Raw genomic sequence first — 25,274 nt, forward strand, 5'->3', positions numbered from 1 at the left:
TAAAAAGTGAAAACTTGGGGACTGTTTTTGTGGATGATATGTATTATTTAATTAATCCTGCAACATAAAATAACAGTCAAAAGTATATTGTCATTATGAGTGAGTTTTACTGTAAATAAAAGGGAATGATTTGAAAAAGGTTTTCTCCACATGCCTTTTTTCCCTTTTTTGCATGTGGATCTGTTCCTTTCCAGTGACAGATCCCACCTGTTTTCCATGTAACAGCCATCTGGTCTTAATGCTGGGGATACAGCCCCCTTTTTCACAGCTTGCTTAGTCTCTTCCAGTTAGATATGCTTGGTCAAGTAGTGGCACACAGAGCTAACCTGTTTAGAGGGGTCCAGATAAACATTAAATTTTGCACAGCCTTACTTCTGCACCAACAAGCTTTTTTTATTTCCCTAGCCATCTCTTGGAGGAAAGAGAAGCACATTATGTCAATGTTTTTGGGCAATGGCCTTAATAATGTGCCTTGACTTAGGGTCAGCCCTGAGGTAATAATAGAAAAGATGATTACTTAGAATAGATGATTCCTATAGGTGTCTTTCAACTGGAACTATTCTATTTTCTGTGAGCTTTGGCTCTGTTGAAAGAAGTACATATTTTTCATTTTGGATTGTACAATTTGCTGAGGAGACTTCAATGATGGAGTAAATATGGATTCTGTGATTTGTTTGTGGGTCTGCAGCTTGAAAACTTGGCTTTTTTGGAGATCTGGTATGTTCCAGATAGTTCTGCTTAGGGCTTACCCTGTACTTCTAAGAGAACAATTTGTTTGTCTCTTGACAGAAGTATAAGGCTGTCCTATACAGCAAAATGTACTAGATCTGTGTTCAAATTCTACCAAGCAAACACTGCAAGAAGATCAGGAAAAATGTGGGATTCCAGCATCTAAAACCACTTTGGTGTTTTAAGAAAATCTTTCTTGAATGCACTTTGAAACTACAAAAAAGGGCAATAGAGGTTTTTTTGGACTAGATATGAATGTTGAGAACTGATGAGGAGATTTTTGTAGGAGAGAGCAAAAGCCTCAGTGTCACTCATCCTCACAGGGAAGAGATTCCTTTGGAGATCAGGCCGTGGCATTTATTGCTCATGACTTCAGAAGGGTTTGAGAATTTTTGCTGGAGACTCATGCCAAACCTTGGAAAAGTTCAGCTGCTGAGTGCCACATCTAGGAGCCCACCTCTGGGCATGTGGCTAGCTCTAGTGAAGCTTCTAGCCTTTGTTGGTTGTTGAAGGGTTAGAAACAACATGTGGAAGTTGCCAAATGAACATCCAGGGCTGTTTTTTGGAGTGTTTGTCGGTGGGGGATTTATAGTCTTTATGCTGTGCACTAGCTCATACGTCATAGACATTGTGCAACAACTCAGACTGCATAAGCTGAGTTTCTTTCACTGTGTTTAAATGTTTTAACTACTTTCACAATACTATCCATGCTCCCACCCAGGAGGTTCATGAAGGAATCCCTAGAGACAGTCTCTTATCGCTGTTCCAAGTCATTAGCCCAGAAATTACATAATATTTATGGATTTGCAAAATCTTAGTATGCCTTTTTTTTTTTAATGGCAAAGAAAAGAACTGAAAGCATTTTGGACACATCTATACTTCAGATACTTAGAGATGGGTGGGGACTTGATAATTTAGCTGAATTTTGTGAAGATTTAAAGCCCTAGTTGTCTACATGGAGTGCCAGAAAATGTAGACGTTTTAAAAGATGCATACGTGTGTAAATATGTATAAATTTGTAAAACAATAATAATTCCAGAAGTATAAAATTGGCTGTAGTCCTAGTTTTTCAGTTAAAAATAATCGTGGTGGAGATATTGAGTGGATTCTCATGGCTTTAAAACTGTTTTACCAGATCATTGCTAGATGCTTTTCTTATTTAGTAGACTTTAAACATTTCCAAGAGCTCATTATTCCCATCTCTAGGGAAGAGATTTTGCAGACAGCTACAGTTATTGTACATCTTTCCTGGCTTTTTTGAGGGAAGTGGGGGAGGGAAGCAGTGCAATGGACATGTGTTTCCTGACCAAAAATCCATCCGTGTCAATGTCCTGTGAGCATTTGAATGAGCAACTGAATAAATTCAACAACAACAAAAAAGTATTCCCTGACTACAGTAGCTAATGTCTTGGTCCAGATGATCTAGCTTCCTAAATCATATAGGGGAGAGATGTAGAATGAGGAGAGACCTTTTTCTGCCATGTTTGTCAGATTGAGAGAAGTTTGCAAAACTAATCTCAGTTCACCATCTGATCCTAATTTTTGGCTGAATTCAGTTTATCACTGCCTGTCAGAGCCCTGAGAAAAATGAAAACAAAAAGAAATTGGCTGGCTTTCTGTGTAAGAAAACATTTTCCTGAATTCTGGAGGAGTTTCTTCCAGAACCCTGAAGGAGGATGTTCAATAGTTGTGCGATATCCTACTGACAGCATTCTCCATGTTCAGTTGGTCATCCTTTCATTAAGTAATTGGGGTCAGATGGCAGCTCTCCTAAAGCTTGTGAAAAATGCATTTTACAATTTTTCATTTTCATTAATATAAATCACATAAATTTTGATTTTTGCAACTCACAAAAATTAATTATGAAAATACAAGATAATTGTAGGATAGATAAACATTCAGATATTTCTTGGTGTTTGCTACTATAGTAGCTTATCCTTTTAATCTATTAAGTGGAATGTTGCAATGGAATGTAAAATTAAGTAGATAAGCAGTTTTAAAGTGTAACACCTATTCTTTGTGCCAATTTTGTGCCACTTTTACTTTTTGTCAGTCTGTCTTTCATAGCTTCTTGAAATGGAAGCAATGTTTTTTTCATTTCCTTTGCATTGCTCGAACACATGATTCAATATGATGTAGGGTTAGGAAACAGGGTTTTGTGGTTTTTTTGGCTATTGGCAGTGAGTAGAGACATTTGCTATTTACTTTCTATTTTTTTTTTCATTTTAATATACAGATGATCCTGCCAGTATGACCATATAATCATTCTAACCTTATTTATATTTTTAGCTCCTAAAGCCTACCAGCAAATAAAAACATTATTCAAACCAAGATCTAAGTCTGTCTTTGCCCCACAAAGATGGAATTTGGAGACTAAGGACCAAGGGGAAATAAAAATGCCATGCTCTAAGCTATCTCAAGCAACAAGGAAAATTATCAGGAAGAGCCTTTTCATTAAGGGGACCCAGATGAGATTCTTTGATAGTACGTGACTATTTACATTAAAGGAACATCATTTGACAGCATAATTCTGATTATATTCAGTATATTATGGATTCTATGCATCCACTTGACTACAACAAGCAAGTGAGGGATGGATTTTTGGAGCCACCTCAGATGCCACACTGAATGTGAACATGCACATTTAGATGTTCATCTGATATTGTAAAAGTTGGAGGCATCATTCAGTCTGTGAACTCACATTTCTTCATAAAACTTTTCCCCATGCAAGCATTTCTTCCCAGAAGGGTGGTTGTGCATGTAGATGCCGGAATGACTGAAAGAAAAATGATTGTAATACCTTCCTTCTGCTTCCTCCCCAAATTCCTGAAAAAAATAGGTATTTTGAGAGTTTTGGGTCACACAGGGCTTTTGTGAGTGTTCTCTGCTTGGCATCACCTGAACATAGCCTTTAAAAAGGTCATGTGTATTAGGTGACAGAGAAAATAGCTTTAGAGACATGGTTGAAAGAAATAGGAAATATTATTTACACAGAATAAGCCTAATTAACCTTTTACACTTTTTAGACTATGTAATCTATTACTATAAATACATTATCAGGCTTCTTTCAGAAAACTCACAGTCATAGGAAGTACACAGACAAATGAAAAGCTCTGCTTTATGATATGTAATAATAATTGCCATGCTAAGGAAGCTATAGCTGAGCTTCTTTATTCTCAAGAAAGCATTACAGAAATAAAAAAATCACCCTGATTTTCTTTTTCATGCACTTTATTGCATAGTGTAGACATTGCACAGGAGTAGAATACGTTGCCCTTTTTTTCCCACATGCACATATTTTTTCTGCAAAACCTGGTAAATTCCCTGTCGTTACTCAGAAGTTAAGTTTCTGGCTGGCATTAAGTGACAGGATGATTCATCTCTGCAAGCAAAGTTCTTTAATTTCTTCTGTGATTTAAGGTTCTGGGGTTTTGGGATGCAGGGTAGTCTTAGGAAGCTGGAGAATCCAACTCTGTAGTTTTGTGAATGAGTAACCCCAGAAAATAGTAAAGTTGCATTAACTGGCACTCTTAGATTTCTCTCAGTAGGTGCTACACAATTGTCCATAGAGTACACTCAAATAGTGAGTACTCAAGTAGACCAAGTAATTCTAACTGTGGATGTGAACATTTCAGTATTCACTGGACAATAAAGACTGAAAGCCAGATTATTGGCTAATGAAAAGGAATATTAACTAATCTTAAAAGGCAGATGGATCTCTCATCAATACATCATGAGCAATGGACTTACTGAAGAAACCAAGATATATATATTTTGGGCAAGATAACCTGAACATGCCTATCAATTATCTGAAGTCATTGGAATACATATATGTGATAATGACTTTGGATCATAGAAGTCATAGAATTTACCAGTAATTACAATTAAGAGAAAGTTTTTGTGTCAAACACCAAAAAGAGAATCTGGAATGAGGATAAAACTTCCCTTCCCTCCAATCCTTCTAAAAAGGTGTGACCTGGGTCTAGTTTCAGTGTATCTTCAATGGTGGTTGAATCCAGTAAGAATTCCAACAGTTCATCTCCAAAAAAGCAATTTAACTGGCCCAGTAAAATATATACAAAGATTTTTTTGTTGAATTAATATTGAAAAATCAAAGTGTATAAGTGAGTTATATACAAAAAGCAAATAATATGGTTAGTAATAGATTTTAGTAAAACCATAAAAAATATTCTTTTGAACTCTTTGGTGCATCCTACTTTTGCAGCCCACTGTAGGTGGTATCTGAGCCAGCTAATTTGAAATGCACATATATTCTGCAAAGTCAGTATGCCACAGCCTTATCCAAGGATTCTGGTTTAGACGTAGTGTTATGTTCTAAAAATCCTGAAATAAAATCAGAGAAAAAGTGCATCTCAGTGTGTTGCCCCTATAATGCAAAATAATATCTTAAACATGAATTTCTTCCTTCACTCTGTGACAGTCATAGAGAGACCATTTGGTACACGTCTGATGTTCCCTGGGGAAAGTGTAAATAATAGTGTGAGAAGGATAGGTGGTATTTGTCTTAGCAGAGGATTTTAAACAGTTCTGAGGAGCATGCAGCCACTTTTCTTATTTAGTTCCTGATTATAAGGAAGATTAAGATTATAAGGTTATAAGAGCTATAATTTTATACAGTGCTCTTTTGAGATCATTGATATAATCCCCAGGATCTCAAATATTTGAGGAGACGATGAGGAGGAGCCATTTAGAACTTCTAACCACCTGTTTAAAATGTTAAAATAGAGTTAGAACACTTCTGGGACCTTAATTTAGTCTCCAATTAACCTTTTTTCCAGCCATTGTTAATAAATATTTGAATATAAATTTACCAGTGAGATAGTTGGGACTGAAAAGTTTGAACTTACTTCAAAGGCAGTTTTTAAGAAAGCTAAATTCACCATGATAAAGAGTAACTGTAGCCACTAGCACAGGCAGTAATAATATATCCAGTGTAGGTGAGCTGGAAGTGTTGCCAGTTTTTCAATGTAAAATACAATGTTCATACTTTCATTTTCTCTCAGGATTCTAGAATGCTTCTGTTTCTGCCATGAAAGCAAGAGCACTGTTACTTCTTGATGATGACTTCTGGAAAAAACATTACCCTAATAAATATACCATTTCATTGAGCTTGAGTATTCCAGCTCTGTGGCAAAGTTCATAAGCATTCCTCCAATTTTTCCCCAGTAAAAATCTAATTAGGAGTGATTTTGAAGTTAATACATAAAGTCTTGACTTCGTTTAAATATTAATAGTGCTGGCAACTTTTGGAGTGTTGAGGAGCCATTAAAGGAGTTTTGGTTAATCTTTGAAGCTTTATTCTTTGTGTGGAGCTTTGAACATTGTGACTTAAGTAAACCAAATCAGTAAAGTAGAAAAATGTGTTTAGCTTGTAGTAATAAAATGTGAATTTTCTCTTAATTTCTGGTTAATATTTTCAAAACAGTAATTACTTGAGTACTTAAGAAAAGTGTTCTCTCAGTTTTGTTTTCTTTCTTACCTTTATATAATAACAAATTTCTTAAGAACAAATTTTTGATTAGTTCTGAACTGATTTTATGTGGTCATTGATCTAAGAAAGCTTTTGGAGCTTTTTTAGTGTGTGAACCATTCCTTTCCTGGTCTGGAATAACTTAAATCAGTCATCACATGTGACATCAGAGAGCAACCAAGCAGTCATAACTTCCTTTTGTAATGCTGATGTGACTGGTCAGAAAACCATGTGGACTAAGGGAGATGCAAAATGTGCTATACCTGAGTAGGAGGAGCTCCAGTTTTAGTCCAACCATCACAAGTCTAGGAGAAGTGTGCTTAAAGGCAACTATGCAAAGCCTGTGAAGCCCTTCTGAATTTCTATTAAATTTAGTTTTCTTCTGAAAGTAAGTGATTTCCTGTAGCTTGCTGATGCCAACTGCTGCAGATTAAATGTGTATTTATTAACTTGGGTTGCAGTTTCACTTGCAGAGCTGATTGGAAAAGCTTTTTAATACAGGATAGTAAATTTGTGCCCCAAAAGTGCCTGGTGCTTTTATCTTTAGAGAGTGTCTGATACTCCTACAGTCATGCAAGGTATAGAAGATACAATCCATGTTTTCACTATTTTGTATCAAATCTGCTTAGGGAAGGGCAGAAAGAAGGAAAAATGCTGTCGGAGAAATGGCAGGTTACCATTCCCTGACCTAAAGAGTTTGGTTGAACACATGCTTACATTGATTTTTATAATGTTATCTGGTTTGGGGTATCTTACATGTGATGTGCACTGGAAATGTTGCCAATTTTTATTGATACTTAATTTCTGCTGAGTAGTACTGAGGTGGAAAATTAAATGGCACCAGAAATGCTATTCAAACAGAACCTACCCATCTGCTCCGAGGAAGTAAGAGTGCTCTCCATCTCGCTAGGATGTGTAGGACCTGGGCATAATTCCTCTCTGTGTTTATGTTTTATTGGAATAGATTCCAAAACATTTATAGTCTTGGATACTCTCCCTTGTGGATTACAGTACTTTCTGGCCTTTGTGATACAAACCGGGTTTCCTTCCAGGTGGTCCAAATGTTGCTGCCAAATTCTCTTTCCTCTGATGCGCTTTGTTCACACTTCCTCTGGAGAAAATATCTTTATTGGCTTTCCTGTATCAAAAATAGTTTTTGTTCTTTCGTGGTTCTACACAGCGTCATTGCTATCTCTACTTCATCTCTGCTTTAGTTATGCAGCTCTGCTACCTTTTATTTTTTTCATGTTTTGCTTAGGAGGATTGGGGTTTTTTCTCCATTAATGTGGAATACCTTCCCCTGCTACATCTGCAATGCAACTTTTTTTTGTTTCTTTCAGGTAGCCATTCAACGCCTACCTTTTGTCAGCCCTTTCAGTCATCCCACAGAGTGCTGAGCATGTCAATTAAATGTTTGGAGTTCCATGTTATTTAAGTATTTTTTTTAGTCATAGTCAGTGTATTACAAGTTTATAAAGACAGAAGACATTTTCGTGAATGAGTTTGTCCTTCTACATAAAATGAGGCATTTGGTTAGAATCAATTTGGTTTGATATTTAAATATTTAACTATAGACATCAGAAATGGTCATTATAGTGCTATTTATACTGTAAAAAATATAAAGATGAGATTGCTCTATGCATACTTGATAATCCCTTATGTGTTCAGACTTTATTTATGTTTTTTTTTTTGGCTGTGATAGTTGCTCAGCAGTAGCATATGTCCATTAGCTATGGCTTTTTAATTTTATTTTTTTAATCCAGAGTAGCATCCTTCACTTTTGAATTTACATTTGTGAGGAGAGACTGGGAGCTGGGGCTGTCTATTCCAGTGAAACAGCAGCTCATAGATGTGTACAAATATTGGAAGGCAGGATTTAAAGTCGACTGAACTAAGCTGTTTATAAGTGGTGCCCAATGACAGGACAGGAGAAAATAAGACACAAATGTAAGAGAAAATTCAGCACTGAAGAAACCATTTTACTGTCAGGGTGACTGAGCCTTGGCACAGGTTTCCCAAAGGAGTTGTGGACTCTCTGTCCCTGCAGAGTCCAAAAGCTGTCTGGATGTGGTCTGCCCAGCCTGCTTTCGTTGACCCTGCTTGAGTGGGTGGGTGGCGAGAAGATCTCCAGAGGTGCCTGCCAGCCTCAGCCATTCTGTGATTCTGTGATATTCCACTGTAACAGTCACAGTTCCTCAAGTCAAACAGTATGCTGTCTAAATAATGCTTTGAAAACAGTAAGCTCCCTTTTTCTTAAAATTCTACATTCTCCATTTCTTCAGTCTAGCCTCCAATATGCTACTTTTCTCTCAAGTGCAATTTGTGTTGCAGGTAGATAAGATACTTTAGTGCCTTAAAAACACCATCAAGAACTTGGAAAAGATGTGTGTTTCATAAATGATCAAACAGTACAAATATTTGGAGTGTATTTCATCTATCAGAAATGCTTTAAGTATTCCTGTTACAACCTCCTTTTGACATTTCTGAAAGCTCATTACTTCTTTGCCTTTTAACAGTCAAGATGAAGGCTGTCAGTGGTGGAATTGAGATTTCCATCTGTAGCAGAGGGAAAGAGCAGATGTGCTGCCCCAGGCTTTCTACTAATTTGGCTATCCAGCTGCCTCTTTTATTTTGGGATAAATACCTATAATCTCATACAAATATAATCAAATATGTAAGGAATTGCAGTCATCTTGGTTCAACCTCCTAAGTCTACTTAAAGCAATCTTTAGATTCTGGCAAAAGATAAAATACCTTTTCCAAAAAGGCATTTGCCATAAATCACTCAGGCCTGATTCACTGAGGCATCTAAGCAGGCACATAAGTTAAAGCAAAGCTGGAATTCTATTCTATTTATGTTTAAGTCAATATCTTAATAAATTAATCTTTGTTAAATTAGTGTAATTCGTGTCTCTGTGTCTTTCAATACTATTAGATTCAGTTAAATAAATACAATTAAAAATTATTAGGAAACTTTTTGGTGTAGGATTATGAGCCAAGAATTTTTTTTTTTTTTTTTTTTGCTATTATCCAGACCCTTCTCCACTTTGGAAAGTGGGAAAAGTTGCTGTCTGGGCACTGAATATATGAAGGTTCATTGTCAAGAAAATTCATCTTGTATAAGCAAAATGCCACACACAATCAATGCAAATCTCATTTGTCCAGCCAAATTGAAACCTTTACCTTTTCTAAGAGCAGCTCTCCTTTTCATACAGAAATCTGAGAATGTGTCCAGAGAAACATCTCTTGCCTGGATTTAGGAATGCAGGTTTCTTGGAATAGGTGGTTCCACTAATCACAGTAATTATGAATAGTAATATATGTAACACAATATCTTTCTTACTAAAAGATCTGTAGAGGAATTCCCTGTGACAGCTCTGTGCAATTGTTGACCACCATTCAAGTGTTGCTGTACTTATTTCTTTTCAATGACTTTTGCAAAAATAAGAGCATTAAAAATCTAATTTGTAGGGTGTGCAGATGCAGACCAACACCAGGGCAAACCTCAGAACTTACGGTATTTTTCTTGGCAAAGTAAAATTGCTGACAATTTTAATCAGTAATAATTAGTAACTTTTAAAGATTGCAGTCATGAAGTAACAGGAAACACCAATTTGAAACTAGGTTCAAATGATTTTAAGTTGTGTAGGATTACTTATCGAACAGTGTAATGTATTTTACATGCTCTTTTTTGATAACAACAGTTCTTTTTTGGTTTAACATAAAGCCATTTAATTAAAATTTTAAAAGTAAGCTTGAAGGGTTTAACAAAGACCACTCTATCTTTTGGGAGGGCAAGAAGTGACACACACCTTTAGCTACAGCTAAAGATTCATGAGGACTAAAACTGCTTACTGTTTCCAGCTGAGATGGATTTCTTTCTTGATTCTCTGTTTTTCTGATTTAGTCTGCTCAGACACTTGACCAATCCATCTGTTCAGTACCATTCCTTCCCTCAGCCAAAACTGTAACGGTGCCAAGTCTCTAAAGAAGAATTGAAGAGGTTGAAAAGAAAAAAAAAAATAATCTCAGGTCATCTGTTTCAAATCTGCACTCATCTCTTTTAAGTGAATGTAAAACTGAAGGTAATTTGAGATTGTTCTTTGGTCTAAGTCACAGTTAAATCAGCTAAGTGGTAACACTGGAAAAAGCAGTAGAATAGCTAGGAGACAAGTAGAATTACATTTTCAGGCTCCTGGAGTTTTGCTTTTGACTTAGGTGGGGTCAGGATCAGGTAACAAGTGGACCAGTACAAATTCATGAGAAACCATTACAGTAATTCAATTTGCTGTTTACTGAAAATTCACATGGAACCATTTTTTCCCCCTAAGGGGGAAAACTACCAAAATATACAATATAGTTTTCTGCCTCTTCCAATTTAACCTGCGTGTTAGGCAAGCCCTCCTACCTCTGCATTTGTGGAAGTTTGCGTGGTGTATTTCTTCATGGCAGTGATCTGGTCTTCTGGGGCTTATGTTTGGGCATGTCAAGAACTAAGTCTAAGAATTTGGCTCACGTCTGACTTCATGAACTTTCCAGAGTGCAATTTATTTGTATAATGTGCATTATGCTGTATCTCAGTTCTTTGTCATCCGTCTGCCTTCCTGCTGAGAGGACTGTTTCACAGCAGAGAGGAGACAGCTTGACACAATCCACCATAGGAAATTGATTGGACAGCACTCAGTGAAAGTTCTTATGGAAGAGGGAGGTGGATTTATGTTAAGAGTGTTCCAAAAAGTTGATTTTATTAATCAGTCTCATACCTACATGTTCAAATCATGGTGTTTGTGTTTATATGGTCTGACCAGGGTTGCTCATGTGTGACATTGAAGGCAAAAGCACCCTGGTTATCAATGCTATATCCTCAATGCTATCTCTGGGCTTCTGGTGATAAGTGGTGATAGATTTGATTTTATACAGGCCTTTTATGCCTTTAAGATCCAACAGCTGTGCTGGCATGCTTATTTTGCCTCAGGATATTTCTTACTTCAGCCTCCATAAATTTTTTGTGTCTGTATGTCCTCATGTTGAATTTCTTCAGATTGAAATGACTTCCTGCTGGCCCTGTAGGATGAAGAGTGGCACAGGTGATGTGCTGTGGTAGGGATTGTTGCTGTTTTCAAGGTGCAGGGTCCTGGTCCCAGAGGTGTCTTTGCTCTGGCCTTACCAGAACTCAGGCCTGCTCATCTTGATGTAAATGAAACATTTTAAATTTTCCTTCAGTCGGCTTTGTTCTTTGTTATCCTTGTGTGTTGCCGTTTTCAGCTCTGTTTTGCTGCTGCTTCCAGTAGTGCACATGTTTCCATTCATAATTCATTCACATCACCCTCCCTAATTCTGTTACAAAAGTCTATACATGTGAACTGGAAACATCTAAGTTATGATCAAGCCCAGTTCCTGACAATATTGTTGTGTGGTATACTTTAGAACAAATATCAAAATCAAAAAATAAAAACCAAAATAGTTTTGAAACAAGAACTGTTGTGGTAATGTGGTAACTTACTTCTTTTGCAGCCTTTATATATTACAATCCTAAGACATTTGGGAGTTAATTCCATCAGGTATTGAAGTAGAAGAAATCTAGTTCAGGTTTACTAGTGAGCATCTATATTAATCCTTCAACAGCAATTTGAAAATGCACAAAAACTTGGAGTGAGTGTGTTTAGAACTGTTGTCAGCTTATTGTGTCGGTAGGATGGACTTTGAAAGACTTCATTTTAAAGAGCAAGTAGCCCCTGCTACAGTGTGATGCAACCACACAAATGGCTGATGACAAATTAGATTATAAACAGCAACTGTCCCTTTCTTATAGCAAGTGTTAGCATACCACAAAAGCTTATGATTTAATTACCTTTTATCTTAAGAGAAGCCCTGTACGTATATAGGGCATGACTGTGGGCAGAGAAGCTGGTTTTGCTCCTCTGCTTATGAACAACAACGTCTAGGACCACCACCTTTAAATCCTTCCTAAATGATCACTGCTCTGTTCCTAAGCCTTTCTATTCCCAGGGCTGTGAAGTCCACACCTGGAGCCATGCTGTTGGCTGGGGGGGAAAAAAGGGAGAAAATTTTGAGTCATCTCCAGCCCATTCTCCTCAGTACTCCTGGGACAGAAAGGCCATGGAAATGAAAACCACATATGTTCAGGACAGGGAAGGAGCTTGCAGAGGAGTGTTAGAAGCACTGGTACAGTGCCAGAGCACTGTGGTTGTGCCAGGGAAAACTAATACGGAAACCTTCAGTAGAATTTTATTTCCTTAAGGAAATGTGAATGAAGAAAGGGTCTGCTGCTGGTACTAGGGTGGGTGCTAAATGCTGCCATCTCCCACATCTCCATGCCCACTTTGGATATGGACTGAGCTCATTGAGGAAAGGATTGGTTTGGAAATGGAAAATGGCTATGAAAAACAGTCCTATGAAAGTACGTGCTTTCTGTAGCTAAAATAAAACCAGTGGTTGCCTACAGGGGAATAAAAAAAGGAATTTTAAGCAGAGTCCTTCATGTGGAAAGCGGAGATGCTGACAGTTTCTATTAAGTTCTTTAGAAAATCTCTTCCTGTGAAGAATGTCCTGTCTGACTTGCTGGTCCAATTCAGGACAGAGAAAGTTATTTGTAATTTAATGATACCTCTTCTGGGAAGGTATTTGCATTGTAGAACTGGCTGGAGCTCAGTGCACCTTGGACAGATTTTTGTCCTGTGCAGCTGTAGCACATCAGGCTGTTGGAGAGGCAACATGAGTAGTACCATCTGCTGCAGAAGGGCTGGGGTGTTTGCTGGAGGGTATCTCATCTGGGCCACCTTTTCCAGAGAATATATATGTAGCATTTATTGTGCAAAACTCTAACGCCCTGGTTCAGTTGCCTTGAATTTAAGTAGTGGGTTACAGTTGTAGTGGAAGAGGAGCTGGGATAGATGTATGACCTCATTGCAGCAGTTTCATTACCTTGTGAAATGAAGTTAAAGATAGCTCGGAGCAGAGGAAGAGGAGGAGACACCCTGGTCCTAAGAGTTGTTAAGAGAGAGGGAGGCATCCAGGCAAAGCCTGGCACAAAGAGGAGTTTGTAGCAGTGTTCTTTATGCTTTAAATCTGTTTTGAGCAGTGGGATATATGGTAATGAGCAAGCTTACAGCATTTGGAGCAGGGAGGAAGGAGATAATTTCCACATTGTCCTGGTGGACTATAAATGGTTCTGGCTGGCAGGGCAGCTGCATGACGCACAAGGCAAAGAACACAGTGCCAATGTTGCTATCATTTTGGTTTGCTCCTTCTTAGGAATGGGGGGCAGCAACCAATTCTGAGGGTTTCTAAGGCTTTTTCAGTTCCAGGCATGTATGAACAACAACAAAAAAAAAAGTAGTCAAATAGGAGTTTGGAAGTTCTAAAAACCTAAAAAGCAACCACTTGTTCCTTTAGGAAGCTTTCCAAAACAATGGCTGGCAGAAAGAGCAAATGATCCAAATATACATCCAGAAAACCTTCTTAACTGTAGAAGTAAGCACGGATTTTACTGATCATATGGTTTGAATTCAAAATTATGCCCAAACTTTTATAGCTCCCACTGTCACCAAAAGCCAGATTCTTGAGGGTTTTCCCTGTTGAGGTCTTAAGAGCATTGAGTTGCCAAAATACTTGTACTGTATATTTGGGATGGTTATGGGGCTGTGGACATTTTTCTCCAGCCTGTTACATAAAGATATACTCCATAGAATTATTTGGAACGTTAACATTGTTGTCATAGACAACTGAATATAAATTTACTTATAAATGGAGGAAACTTAGCTAAGACTGACACAAAAAATATGTTGTAAATTGGGAAAAGAATTGGAGATGCTTTTTGGCAACCACATGTTATTCAGTGGGATGGTTCATTTTAATCCATTGTCCAGCATTTGCCTGCCATACTTGATGACAAATATGATGTTGCATGCTTGCCACCTCTCGTCTGCATTTTCTCTTCATAGCAAAACAAAGGAAATACTGCTTTGAACTGCTATCCAGTTGGATCCTGATTCAGACTGCCTGTGTGACTTGGAGCAGGAATCTAAAATCCAAGTACACAGAAAGGCGTGGGTGACAAAACAGGATTTACAAGGGGAAAACAGTGATCTGGATTATCACTTTCTAGAGACAATTTATATTTATTTAATCAGCTACTGCAGTGACACATCCTTAACAGCCAGAAGACAGGAATTCACAGCTACACAACCCTTGCTTGCAAAAGTCTATCCGTCCTAGATGGGACTCAAGCCAAGCTATTGCTATCAGAGAAGTGTTTTCCAGAGCACAAAAATATCAAAGAATTCATTAGTGCATTTGTTATGGTTGCACACTGAGGAGGAATGTTGTTTTGTTTTGTTTGGTTTGTTTTTTAAGTTTGACAGCGTAGAACTAGATCCCATAGTTTCTTCTGGTTAAGACCGTTGTTGCCCACTGGATAGGTTCTTTCTTCCATTTATTTATACCACCTTTCAGTATGAACATTCATGTTGGTTACATGTTCCTCCATATCCCCAGTTATCCCTTGTGTATCCCTGGGCCAGAAGCAGTGGTAGCAGGAGAAGTGTTGGCTCTGGTTTGAGCAAGCCATTAGGCATTATATGTTTTATGTGACTCACATCACAGAGTCAGGTTGGAAAAGACCTCTGAGATCGAGTCCAACCTATGACCAAACACCATCACGTCAACCAGACCATGGCACTAAGTGCCAGATCCAGTCTCTCCTTAAACACCTCCAGGGATGGTGATTCCACCACCTCCATGGGCAGCCCATTCAAATATCTAATCACTCCTTCTGTGAAGAAATCCTCCTAATGTTCAATCTAAACTTCCCCTGGAGCAGCTTGAGACTGTATCCTCTTATCCTGTCGTTTTCCTGGAGGCCAACCCCAGCCTGGCTCCGTCTTTCTTGTGGCTGGTTGTAGACAGTGATAAGGTCGCCCGTGAGTCTCCTTTTTCCAGGCTAAAGAACCCCAGCTCCCTCAATTGCTCCTTACAAGAGTTGTGTTCCAGTCTATTCACCAATTTCATTGCCCTTCTCTGCACTCACTCTAGCACCTCAGTGTCCTTCCTGAGTTGAGGGGGTCAGAACTGGACACAGCACTTGAGGTGCAGCCCCACCAGGGCAAAGAAAAGGGAAACAATCACTGCCCTGGTCCTGCTGGCCACACTACAGGCTGATACAGGCCAGGATTCCATCGGCCTTCCTGGCCACCTGAGCATATGCTGGCTTATGTTCAGCCACTGTCAATCAGCATCCCCATGTTTTTTTTCTGCGTGGCAGCTTTCCAGCTGCTTTTCCCCCAGCCTGTAGCCCTGCATGGGGTTGTTGTGACCTAAGTGTAGGACACGGCACTTGGTCTTGTTGACCCTCATACTGCTGTGTTGGCTTGTAGATCCAGCCTATCTGGATCCATCTGCAGAGCCTTTCTGCAGATCAACGCTCCCCCCCAAATTTGTGCAGCACTGTAACTGAATAAAATGTCTGCTTGCTTCAGGAACTCTGCTGCTGGTGACATATTAAAAATAAAATGTTTTTCGTTTATGTTGGAGATCTGAATGCCTTCAAATTTCAAAGAGGAAGATAAAATTGTCGTAAGGTTTAGCTACTTAAATAAGCAGTACACTCTATTCTTTCACACTATCATATTAAATAGGTAGTCCACTACTTTAGAAATAAAAGTTACCTCTTAGAGAGTTTTCTGTCATGACAATTTCTTCTAATTTTGTCTTCTAAACTTTTTGACATGCCTGAAGTTGCTGTCTTTTAACATGCTCCCTTTTAGTAGTCAACCAGAGTCACTGAATGGTGGTTTTGAATGTGATGCTTTTGTTTGTAGCACATCTGTTACTGGTGTCTGCACCTTCCTGATCAGGCACTCTGTATCATCGGAGTAAGCTCAGTGAGCAGTGAGGTCAGTTTGTGCTTTATCTAGTATTGATGAACGATGTTGACATGGTCAAACTTTAGGATAGCTGCAGCCTTTGTTTTCTCTTTTCACAATGTTTGAAAGATAATATGTCTCACAGAACTGTAGCGGCCCACAGTTGCTGGAATTTGAGTGGTTTGAAAGGCACAGCAGGGTTTGATGACTGCGCATGGACAAGCACCAAAGGGCTTGGTTCCCTTCTCTTCTTGCAGTCATTTGTGTTCCCTATCCACCTGTAAAGAGGTGCAGATCCAGGCCAGAAATGTGCAATGACAGCAGGGTATGAGTTGCAAACAGAGAGGACATGTTCTGCTTCCATGAGCATTGATTCAAGCAGTTACCCTTTATAGTGCGCAAATTGCTGAAACAAAAACTGTTCATCAGAGTTTGAGAAGGGTGGAAGGTTATTGCAGAGTGATACAGGAGAGAAAATAGTGGTTTAGGTTTGGGCTCAACTTTTTGCTTTAAATGATTGCGGTAGGAAGATGTGGAGGTCATAGAGGAAATGATGACTGTTGGTATGGTCACTGCTTCCAGAACTGTGTGGCACCTTTGTAGCTAATTCCTTATTGCTAAGGGATTTTCTGGAATGCTTGTTATTAACTATTTTGTATTAACTCATCTGTATATTGTCTCATCTGTTAGTGCTTTTGAGGATAAGAATACTCCAAGCAGAGAAATAGTGCATAATTTTCTTGCCTCTTTTTTGAGAACATGAACCTCAAAATTCACAAGTCTTATGAGGTACTGCTGGTTGTGTGCAGCACTGAAGTCTCAGGTTTTTACCTGGATGTCAGGTGTTACACGTGCAATGCAGAAGAATGCTGCTTAGAAATTTTTCTGCTATGATGCCATAATCTCAGAGGCTCAGAGTTAGACTGCCTGCATTTTTTCCATTTTAATTAAACAGCCACGGTATCTGGCTCAGAGAATTCATATGGATAGTGTGTCCAGTATAGGATGATTATTTTCTACAGGGACACTCTTTTAATATAACTCACAGGGAGTTTTGGTCTTTGTCTACAAAGGTAATGGATAAGAAAACAGAGAAAAATGAAATGCAGATGAGAAAATGGAATGGTTTATATGGTAAAATAAAGAAACAGACCAGCCTAATGACATCCAAGAAACACATATAACCAAGCTCCAGGATTCCAGAGTGATAATCTCATTAGTTGCATATTATTATGCAACTGTCAATTGCTGGACCCTTATGGAGTCACAGAAATTTATGTCAGAAACTGAAGCAGGTTAGAAATTTAAATTAATTAAAAATTAGCTCTATTTTTTTATTTGAACTCAGTTGTGATTTACAGTGCTGGACTTGCCAAATTTTCTTTTAAACAGTTGCCTGTCATTATGCTGCTGAAGAAGTCCAGGTTTTTCCATCAAACCTGAAGATGTATTTATTTCAGTAAGGATTACCATTCCTGCCAGTGGAATCCCCATAGAGTTGGCTAATTGTAATATGGCTGTAAATATGTGTTTTCCATGGAAATGAGTTTAGTCACAGGAATTTCTGGTTTTTTTAAAGTACTGATAGCTTTGCTTAATGTGCTTGCCAAGCACGTGTATGGTTTAAAGAAAAACTCAGTTAATGTATTTACACTGAACTGCTCACTATATGTTTGTATTGCTTTTCTGGATGAAGTGTGAATTGACAGCTTGACTGTCTCTCATGCATTTGTGCTGTTAGCAAATGAGGAAAGCCTCCTTTAGCTCAATCAGGATTGAGATTGTACTGCTGAGATCTTGCCCTCTTGTAAATGTCTGTGAGCTTGAATCCAGTCTTTATGTAGTTTTTGTAGATATATTTTCATTGTTTTGTGAGGTTTTTTTGCTTTTGTTGTAAGAAAATAATTGAAAATGCCATATGTGACTGGTATGCAAAGAAACTAGAAACAGTACTACTGAAAACGCATTTAGGGACTGGGCAATATTTACAAGAGCGTAGTAGTGACAGGACAGGGAGGAATGGCTTCAGACTGAAAGTAAGATTAGGTTTGATATTGGAAAGAAATTCTTTACTCTGAGGGCGGTGAGGCACTGGAATAGATTGCCCAGAGAAGCTGTGGATGCCCTGTCTCTGCAAGTGTTGAAGGCAAGGTTGGATGACGGTCTGAAAAACCTGGTCTAGTGAAAGATGTCCCTGCCCATGGTAGGGAATTGGAACAAGAAGATCATTAAGATGATCATCCCAATCCAAACTATTCCATAATCTATAGTGGTAATATTAATTTAATTTAACTTCTTACTAACTTTCATTTTAGGACTAACCTTACTAGTGCAGCAGGGCAATTGTTGACTTGTTATTGACATACAATTACTGACAACTAATTGATATACTTATTGATATACTAATTATTGACATACAAATCTAGTGCCAGGAGTCTTGAGTTTCCATATTAAAAAAGAAAAAAATACAACCACAGAATTATAGCATGGTTTGTGTTGGGTGGGACCCCTTTTTGTTCACTAGGTAATTGCTCAGTGGATACTTCTGTTGAGATGTCTGCAAAGGGTGAATGCCTTTTCCAGTGATCTTCTATTCCTAACTTAGAACTGAGTAAATACTATTAGTAGTATGATTATGCCTTCTAAATTATCTGTGTGGACGTAAAGATAATGAATATAACAGAAACATGTTCAGAGCTGTATGATTCACATTATACTTGCATTCAAAATCTGACCTCAAATGTTACTAGCATTTTAATGTATAATTGTGAAGCATCTTTAACATAATGCATAATTTCTTGTTTTTCTAGATATGGCATGAACTGCCTCATTCAGTTTGAGGATTTTGCTAATGCCAATGCATTCCGCCTCCTGCATAAGTACCGTAACAAGTATTGCACTTTCAATGATGACATTCAAGGTAACAAACTTTTTCTCTTCTCTTCACTGTTGTTCCCACAAGTCAGAAAAATAAGTCTTAATTTCTAGAGGGGGAAAAGAAAAATCTATCAACTTTATTGTGATATTTATAGATGTACAGGTTCACATTTTGCCTTGGGTTTCCTCAGCATGAATTTTTGGTGAGCTGCATTTACTCTTAACCTTTCATATCGCATTTACACCTCATACTTTATTTAGATATTTGCTCTTCAGGTTTGGGGTTTTTTTAAATAGTTTAACGTGTGAATGGCTTTCCCCATATAAATTACTGACTTCTTTGAGCAAATGTCAAAGCTCAAACCTGGACTGTACTTTCTTGGCTTTTTGTCACTTCAGTGACAACAGCTCCACTGTTCCTCCATGCAACTGGATTGATAAATGCCAAACTGTTTTTCAGTTCTTAAGCTGACAGCTCATTTAAATATTAATGTAATTTTCTAAAATTGAGTCTCACTCAATTTTAGATGGAAATGATCCCCTTGATTCACTTTTTCCCATCTGAATCATTTGTGGAATGAGCTGAAAAAACGAAAATATCTAGGGTGGGAAATGTCAACAAGGGGGATTCCCTTGTTCTCAATCTAAACAGGCATCTCGTCCCTCCCTCCCAAGAAGACAGACAAGTAGGGCTGAAGGTGGTGTTTGCCACTACTCGGGTTGCCCTATATCTGGTCAGAAAAAGAGCTCTGTAAAATACTGTTCTCTAGGGCAGTGGCTCCCATCCTTGAGAGGAGTCTGAAGTCAGATGAGCTGCTGGAGAGAGGTATCCAGAGAGGGCCCTGGGTATCCAGCTACCTCTTATCCCTGATGTTTCCTTGGGTATATGAAGGTCTCAGCAGTGACATGTCAAAAATGGAAGTTAACCTGTCTTCATTTCTTATGGCTTTCAGTGACACTTTAAGCCAACTGTTAGGAGCTGGAGTTTTCCAGAAGTCCTTATTGAGTCATGCTTGGGACCTAGGTCATAATTCAGTGACTCAGTGCATGGCAGTGGATTCAAATAGTCCTTGTCTTTCTGTTGTTAGGGATTTGACTTTCCACATAAACCTTGTTCCTGTTTTAAGCCTGGTTGAGTTCTACTTCTGCATCTGAAACAGATTATGGAGGACAACCTCCCAGATGGGAAATAAACTAATTACAAAATATCATTTCCTTTTATAAGACACATGGTTCTTCCTACCCTGAAGGGTCTGAGTGTAGCCATGGCTACAGCACTTCATGATAGCAGGCCAAACAGCATCTGGAAGTTTCCCTGGTTGTTTAGAGGCCTGGTTCCCACAGGGAATTCCCATTCCTTGCAGAATGAAGGTCCTTAATCCAAATCAGAAAGAGACTCAAGTACAATGTGGTTTCAGAGAAATGGGAGTTTTGCAGCAAAAGTGTACCAACTATGGGTAAATTTACTTGACAAGGCCTTTTGTGTATTTGCATTTTCAAACCACTTCATTCTCTCTCCTGCACCTTAGAAGGAGGTGTCTTGACGTTCAGAAGTGTTGGAAGGTATCCCTTTGGCTTTTGTCTCAGCTGCTGTAGCAGCTATCAGCCTTCCTTAGAAGTGCAGCCATGTGCAGTCTTTTAATTTATTCATTTTCTGAAATCTAATTTGTGCTCATGGGGCCTTTGATATTTTCACAAACAACGCCTGTGACTTTTTGGTGATCTCCATCCTTATTACCTGAGTAGCTTCCAAGAGGTGAAAGTGAATGCATTTATTTCTGGTCTCTGTCATTTGTCATCATATCCCCATAGTTACTTTCAGTAACTTTTTTTTTTTTTTATAGCATGTCATCTTCTCCTGTAGTGTGGAAGTAGAATAACAGCCCATTGATCTTTCATCACTCTTTCTCTTCCAGCTTTATAAACCCTAAGGATCTTTCACCTAGCAACTGCAATGAGAATGGATGGTGCTAACTTCTTTATCAATCTTTTGAGATTTTCAGATTATAAATAGCATGACTTTTTCCAGGCTACTTGAAAGAGTGGCTTTCTCTGTATGCAAGTTGTGTTTTCTACAACAGTAAAGCTGACGAGTTGTGCCAAGCCAATAAAAGCAAAGAAATATAACACTGCATCTAATTTGCCATCATCTTCTGAAGATAGTGCTTGCATGGTATTTTAAACAGAATTTCTCCTAGTACTCATAGGAGAAAAGCTATGAGACATGGCTACTTTAAGATCAAAAGAAATGTTTAATATCTTTCATAGAAAGACTTGAAGATTTCTTTCTCTATATAAGATATCCAGAGAAAGGATCCCTATATATCTTAGTGATGCAATGAGGACCTTTCAGTATCTCAAGTCTAAAAAATACTCTAATATATGATCCTGATTTCTGACAGACACTAAAATAGATAAAGTAAACATGGCAAGCTGCACATACCCATCTGCAAGTACTGACTTGGACAAATGCCGTTGCCCTCTATTAGCTCACAGCTATTTACACAGGGTCAGCCTACCCCTAACTGACGATTGCAGAACATTTGGAAAAAGTCTGCCAAAACACTGGTCACAGAAAACCACCAAAGACTGACCATTAAGGATCACCTATAGACATATTTAAGAATTTCTGGAAACAGTCTCAATCCTTGCTGCAGTAGGGTCACATCCTTTACTCTGGAGAAGGTTTTGTAACTTTTTCTACATTACCTCTCCGTACACAAGGAATTGAGAAAAAGGTGAACAGGATTCTGACCAAAATGGTATAATCTGTTTTGGAATAATAAAATTCTTTGTACTTTAGCATTTTAGAAAGCATCTTTGGTTTTGGATAGGTGGTGAATTTCTTCCCTCTGAAATTATAATAATTTCTCCATATCTGTATTTTCAAAATATCTTCTTACAAACACAATAGCAATGTTTCCTTAGGGAGAAAATATGCACTTTTTCCCTTGGATTCCTATCTGGTTTTTTTTCTAACCACAAATCAGCTTGGTGCTTTTTTTTCCTCTCTCTCTGAAATACTAAGACAGTTTATTGGAAATGAAAATCAGAGAAAGCCTTTGGTTTAAAACAAATACATTTATCTCGTATTAGCTATTAGAGAACTTTTTCCAAAACTGAGGGGGGGTTCGATCATAATTTTCCATATGGGAGAAATATGACTCAATTTTGTAATGTCAAACTTCACAACATTTAGAATTAGGTCAGATTGCTAGCTTTCCTCATCTCCAGTATATTTGGGAAGGAGATGTCATAAGGAAGGGTGGAATTTTCTAAAAGATATTATATGTTATGTTTTTTTTCTTTCCAACCCCTTCCTGGGATAGACCCATGGGACCTGTGTTGCCAAACAAAGCTCTTTCTCAGGGTGGGAGATGTTCTCTGTGTGACCACCCTTGAAGGAAGCAAGCTTGGGATTCACAGTTTAAAATTTTCCTTAAAGAAACGAACCAGTTCCCTTGCCTGCTGCAGGGAGGTTGAACAAGTCTCTTAAGATGTGCTAAAACCCAAGTCCTAGGTACAAGGCAGTGCTGAAATCCTGCTTGTGGGTTCAATTGGCTTGAGCCGCACCTTCCTGACTTTTACAAACCCAGGGTGCCATAGTGCCCCCTTTCCACACCCATTTTGACTTTGGTGAGTCTGTTGGAAGAGTTTTTGCTACTTGGGCACAGTCAGTGGCTTAAGGCATGTTTGCATGTCTTAAGAGATGTGCATTTTTTCTGTGAGTCTTTTCGTACTTATCATGTGGTCACTGGTTGCAGTCACTGCTGACATTGATACATTGCAAATAGTGGCATAAATTTCTCTAGCCTTCCTGCCTCTATGTAGGTCTCTTATTTCAATTATTAGACTTTTTGGGATCTTTTTCCCCCCCTTCTGTACTTAAAATTGTCTCAATTGACAATCACAAACTTCTGTAGTATAACACAGTAAGTGTTTCTCTGCTCTGTAATACTGGAGTTACAGTTCTTGTAGCTTCACTGTGCCCACAATTGCAGTGCTTTCCTCCACAATGGACACAGGGCCTGTATTTTATGCCAATAAAAATATTTACACGGAGAGATTGCACTGGATTGGAATTAACTTCAGTATCCGTCATGACCTTAGATGTCATTAGTTTTGAACAGCTGTGTTGTTTGATTGCATCAACATTTTATGAAAAGAGACATAAAGTAAAAAATGTAGACCACATATAACTTAATATAATTACTTAATTTTGCATTTGGATTTTATTTTAAATGTATGTTAAGTGTTCAGCAGACTGCCATTTGAATAACTAGGAAAATTATACCTGGAAATTATGTTGTGACCAATTAAATGTTAAATCAGTGCCATTCTCAGAAATCAGAATTTCTGTGTTACAAACACAGACCTTTTTAAGATTCAATTCTTTTAACATTAATATAAAATTTATACATTTGGTACCTGGAAATTTCAGTTCTTGCAATCAAAGTGTAGAGAAGATTTTGGATTAGTTGTTACGGTTGTGATGGGCATGGGGCTTCCAGTTCTTTCTCTGACTGGGATTTTGAAAAATGCAGAGTGGAATGACATACAATAGCTCAGATATTTATATCATATATCTCAAATTCTGATAGGATATACAAACTGTAGAAAACTTCTTTCATAGTCATGTGCTTTACTTTCAGAGACATTGGCTTTCAAGTGAAACATGCTGAGATTTTTAAAATGAAGTAATTTAAAAACTTAAATAGTTTTTAAAAAGTCCTATTAAGACATATGCTGTAAGGTAATGTGAAGTGTATTTTTCTTTCACTATATTCAGGATATCACCTCTTTGTTACTCAGTGATAAATTTACATTGAAATCAGTGTGTTTTCAAGAAAATACCCTACTGCAGCTTTTGTGTAATTTTCTATGTGTATACACAAGCTCATGTATGTACAAGTATTCCTCTGTTTCTCTTTTTGCTCATTATGAGTTTAAAAGAGAAATCCATTCTCCCCATGTTCCGGGGCAGCCAGCTCCAGGTGGCCCTGCTTGCTTGAGAAGGGAGTTGCACTTAATTCCCTCCCAGCCTCAGCCATCCTGTGCTGCTGGGACTCTATATCACTTTCCAAATATGCCAGATGGTTGGTGTTTTAGAAAGGCTACATTTCTCCTTGCCTACAGCCTTTCCCCTCTTTTCACTGCCTGCTGCTGAGCAGGGCAATGTGCACATGCAGCTTTGAGAAGCCCATTCCTGGCAAGAAGAAGGAGCTCCCATCTCGTAAAAGAGGGGCCTTTTCAACTACCCACAGCTGTAGCATTTGCCTCACTGGCAACTGAGATCTCACCTTTTCCATAGGATCTTTACTCCCCTTTTTTCCCTGGAAGTGTAGGAGATGGGAATGGATTTTTTCCCTGGCACAATGTGAAGTGCTATTTGGATGGCTGGCAATGTTAACATGTGATTTCTATTATGCTGTGTATTGAGAAATATGAATTTTACTTTTACCACTTCCTAATCTTTTAGTCCTGAATGAATATCTCAGGTTTTTGGATGTGCTGCAGAAAGTTTCCCCACGTATTGTTTACTAGCTTTTTAAAACGAGATAGGTAAAATTACATAAAGGAACTACTAACACTTGATTACAAGTTTTACTTTTTGAAATTTTACATAATGGACAAAGGCTTCAGTGCAATAAGCCATTTCTCACTAATTTAAATTAAATTACATCCAGTCTAAATTAAGTTCTTATTCCTCACATTTTGAAGGGCTTTTCCCCCTGTTTCTTTTGTTCAATTATATCTGCTGAAAAGGTATTCTGTGCTCCCAAGCATTTATAGTGTGTCAACCCCAAAAGGCTATGGACTTCCTTTAACATATTCATGCTCAGTTGTGCAGTTTACTGTAACAAGGCTAAAGAATCTTGCACAGCAAATGAAGACTTGGAATAGAATAGTGTACCTTGATATTTCACATCTATTGTGTTTATACAAGACATGACTTACCTTCCTAGAAAACTATAATGAAATGTTTGCTGTTGCAGCAGTTGACACTGCTTTAGGAAAATATCCTTTGTTAAATTTTCTTTGATTAATCTGCTAGAAATCTGTGGAGAATAGAATGGGTTTTCAAAATCATATCCTTGAAAAATGTCTATCTTATCCTGCACACAAGGGATTTTACCTGTGCTCTGGCCAAGCTGATTCTCCCCTTCCTACAGCGATGACAGTCAGAAAAGCTACAAAATTCTGTTTGTGCCTCGTGATGTCTGCAAAAAGTGGTTTGCATCTGCCTTGGCAGATGGATGTGAATTGCATTTTGAATAATTTCAAAAACTTGA

The 25,274-nt window shown here is 38.1% G+C and overlaps 1 protein-coding gene across 1 annotated transcript in view; it reads left to right on the top strand.

Moving 5' to 3' along the window:
* ME1 (malic enzyme 1) overlaps positions 1-25,274 on the top strand; it is a 153,716-nt gene that overhangs the window by 98,547 nt on the left and 29,895 nt on the right. The window contains exon 7 of the mRNA XM_030235890.2: positions 18,915-19,024. Within this exon, the coding sequence (XP_030091750.1) occupies positions 18,915-19,024 (110 nt within the window). The remainder of the gene's footprint in view (positions 1-18,914; positions 19,025-25,274) is intronic.

This window comes from Serinus canaria, chromosome 3, assembly GCF_022539315.1.
Source record: "Serinus canaria isolate serCan28SL12 chromosome 3, serCan2020, whole genome shotgun sequence".
Lineage (NCBI taxonomy): Eukaryota > Metazoa > Chordata > Aves > Passeriformes > Fringillidae > Serinus > Serinus canaria.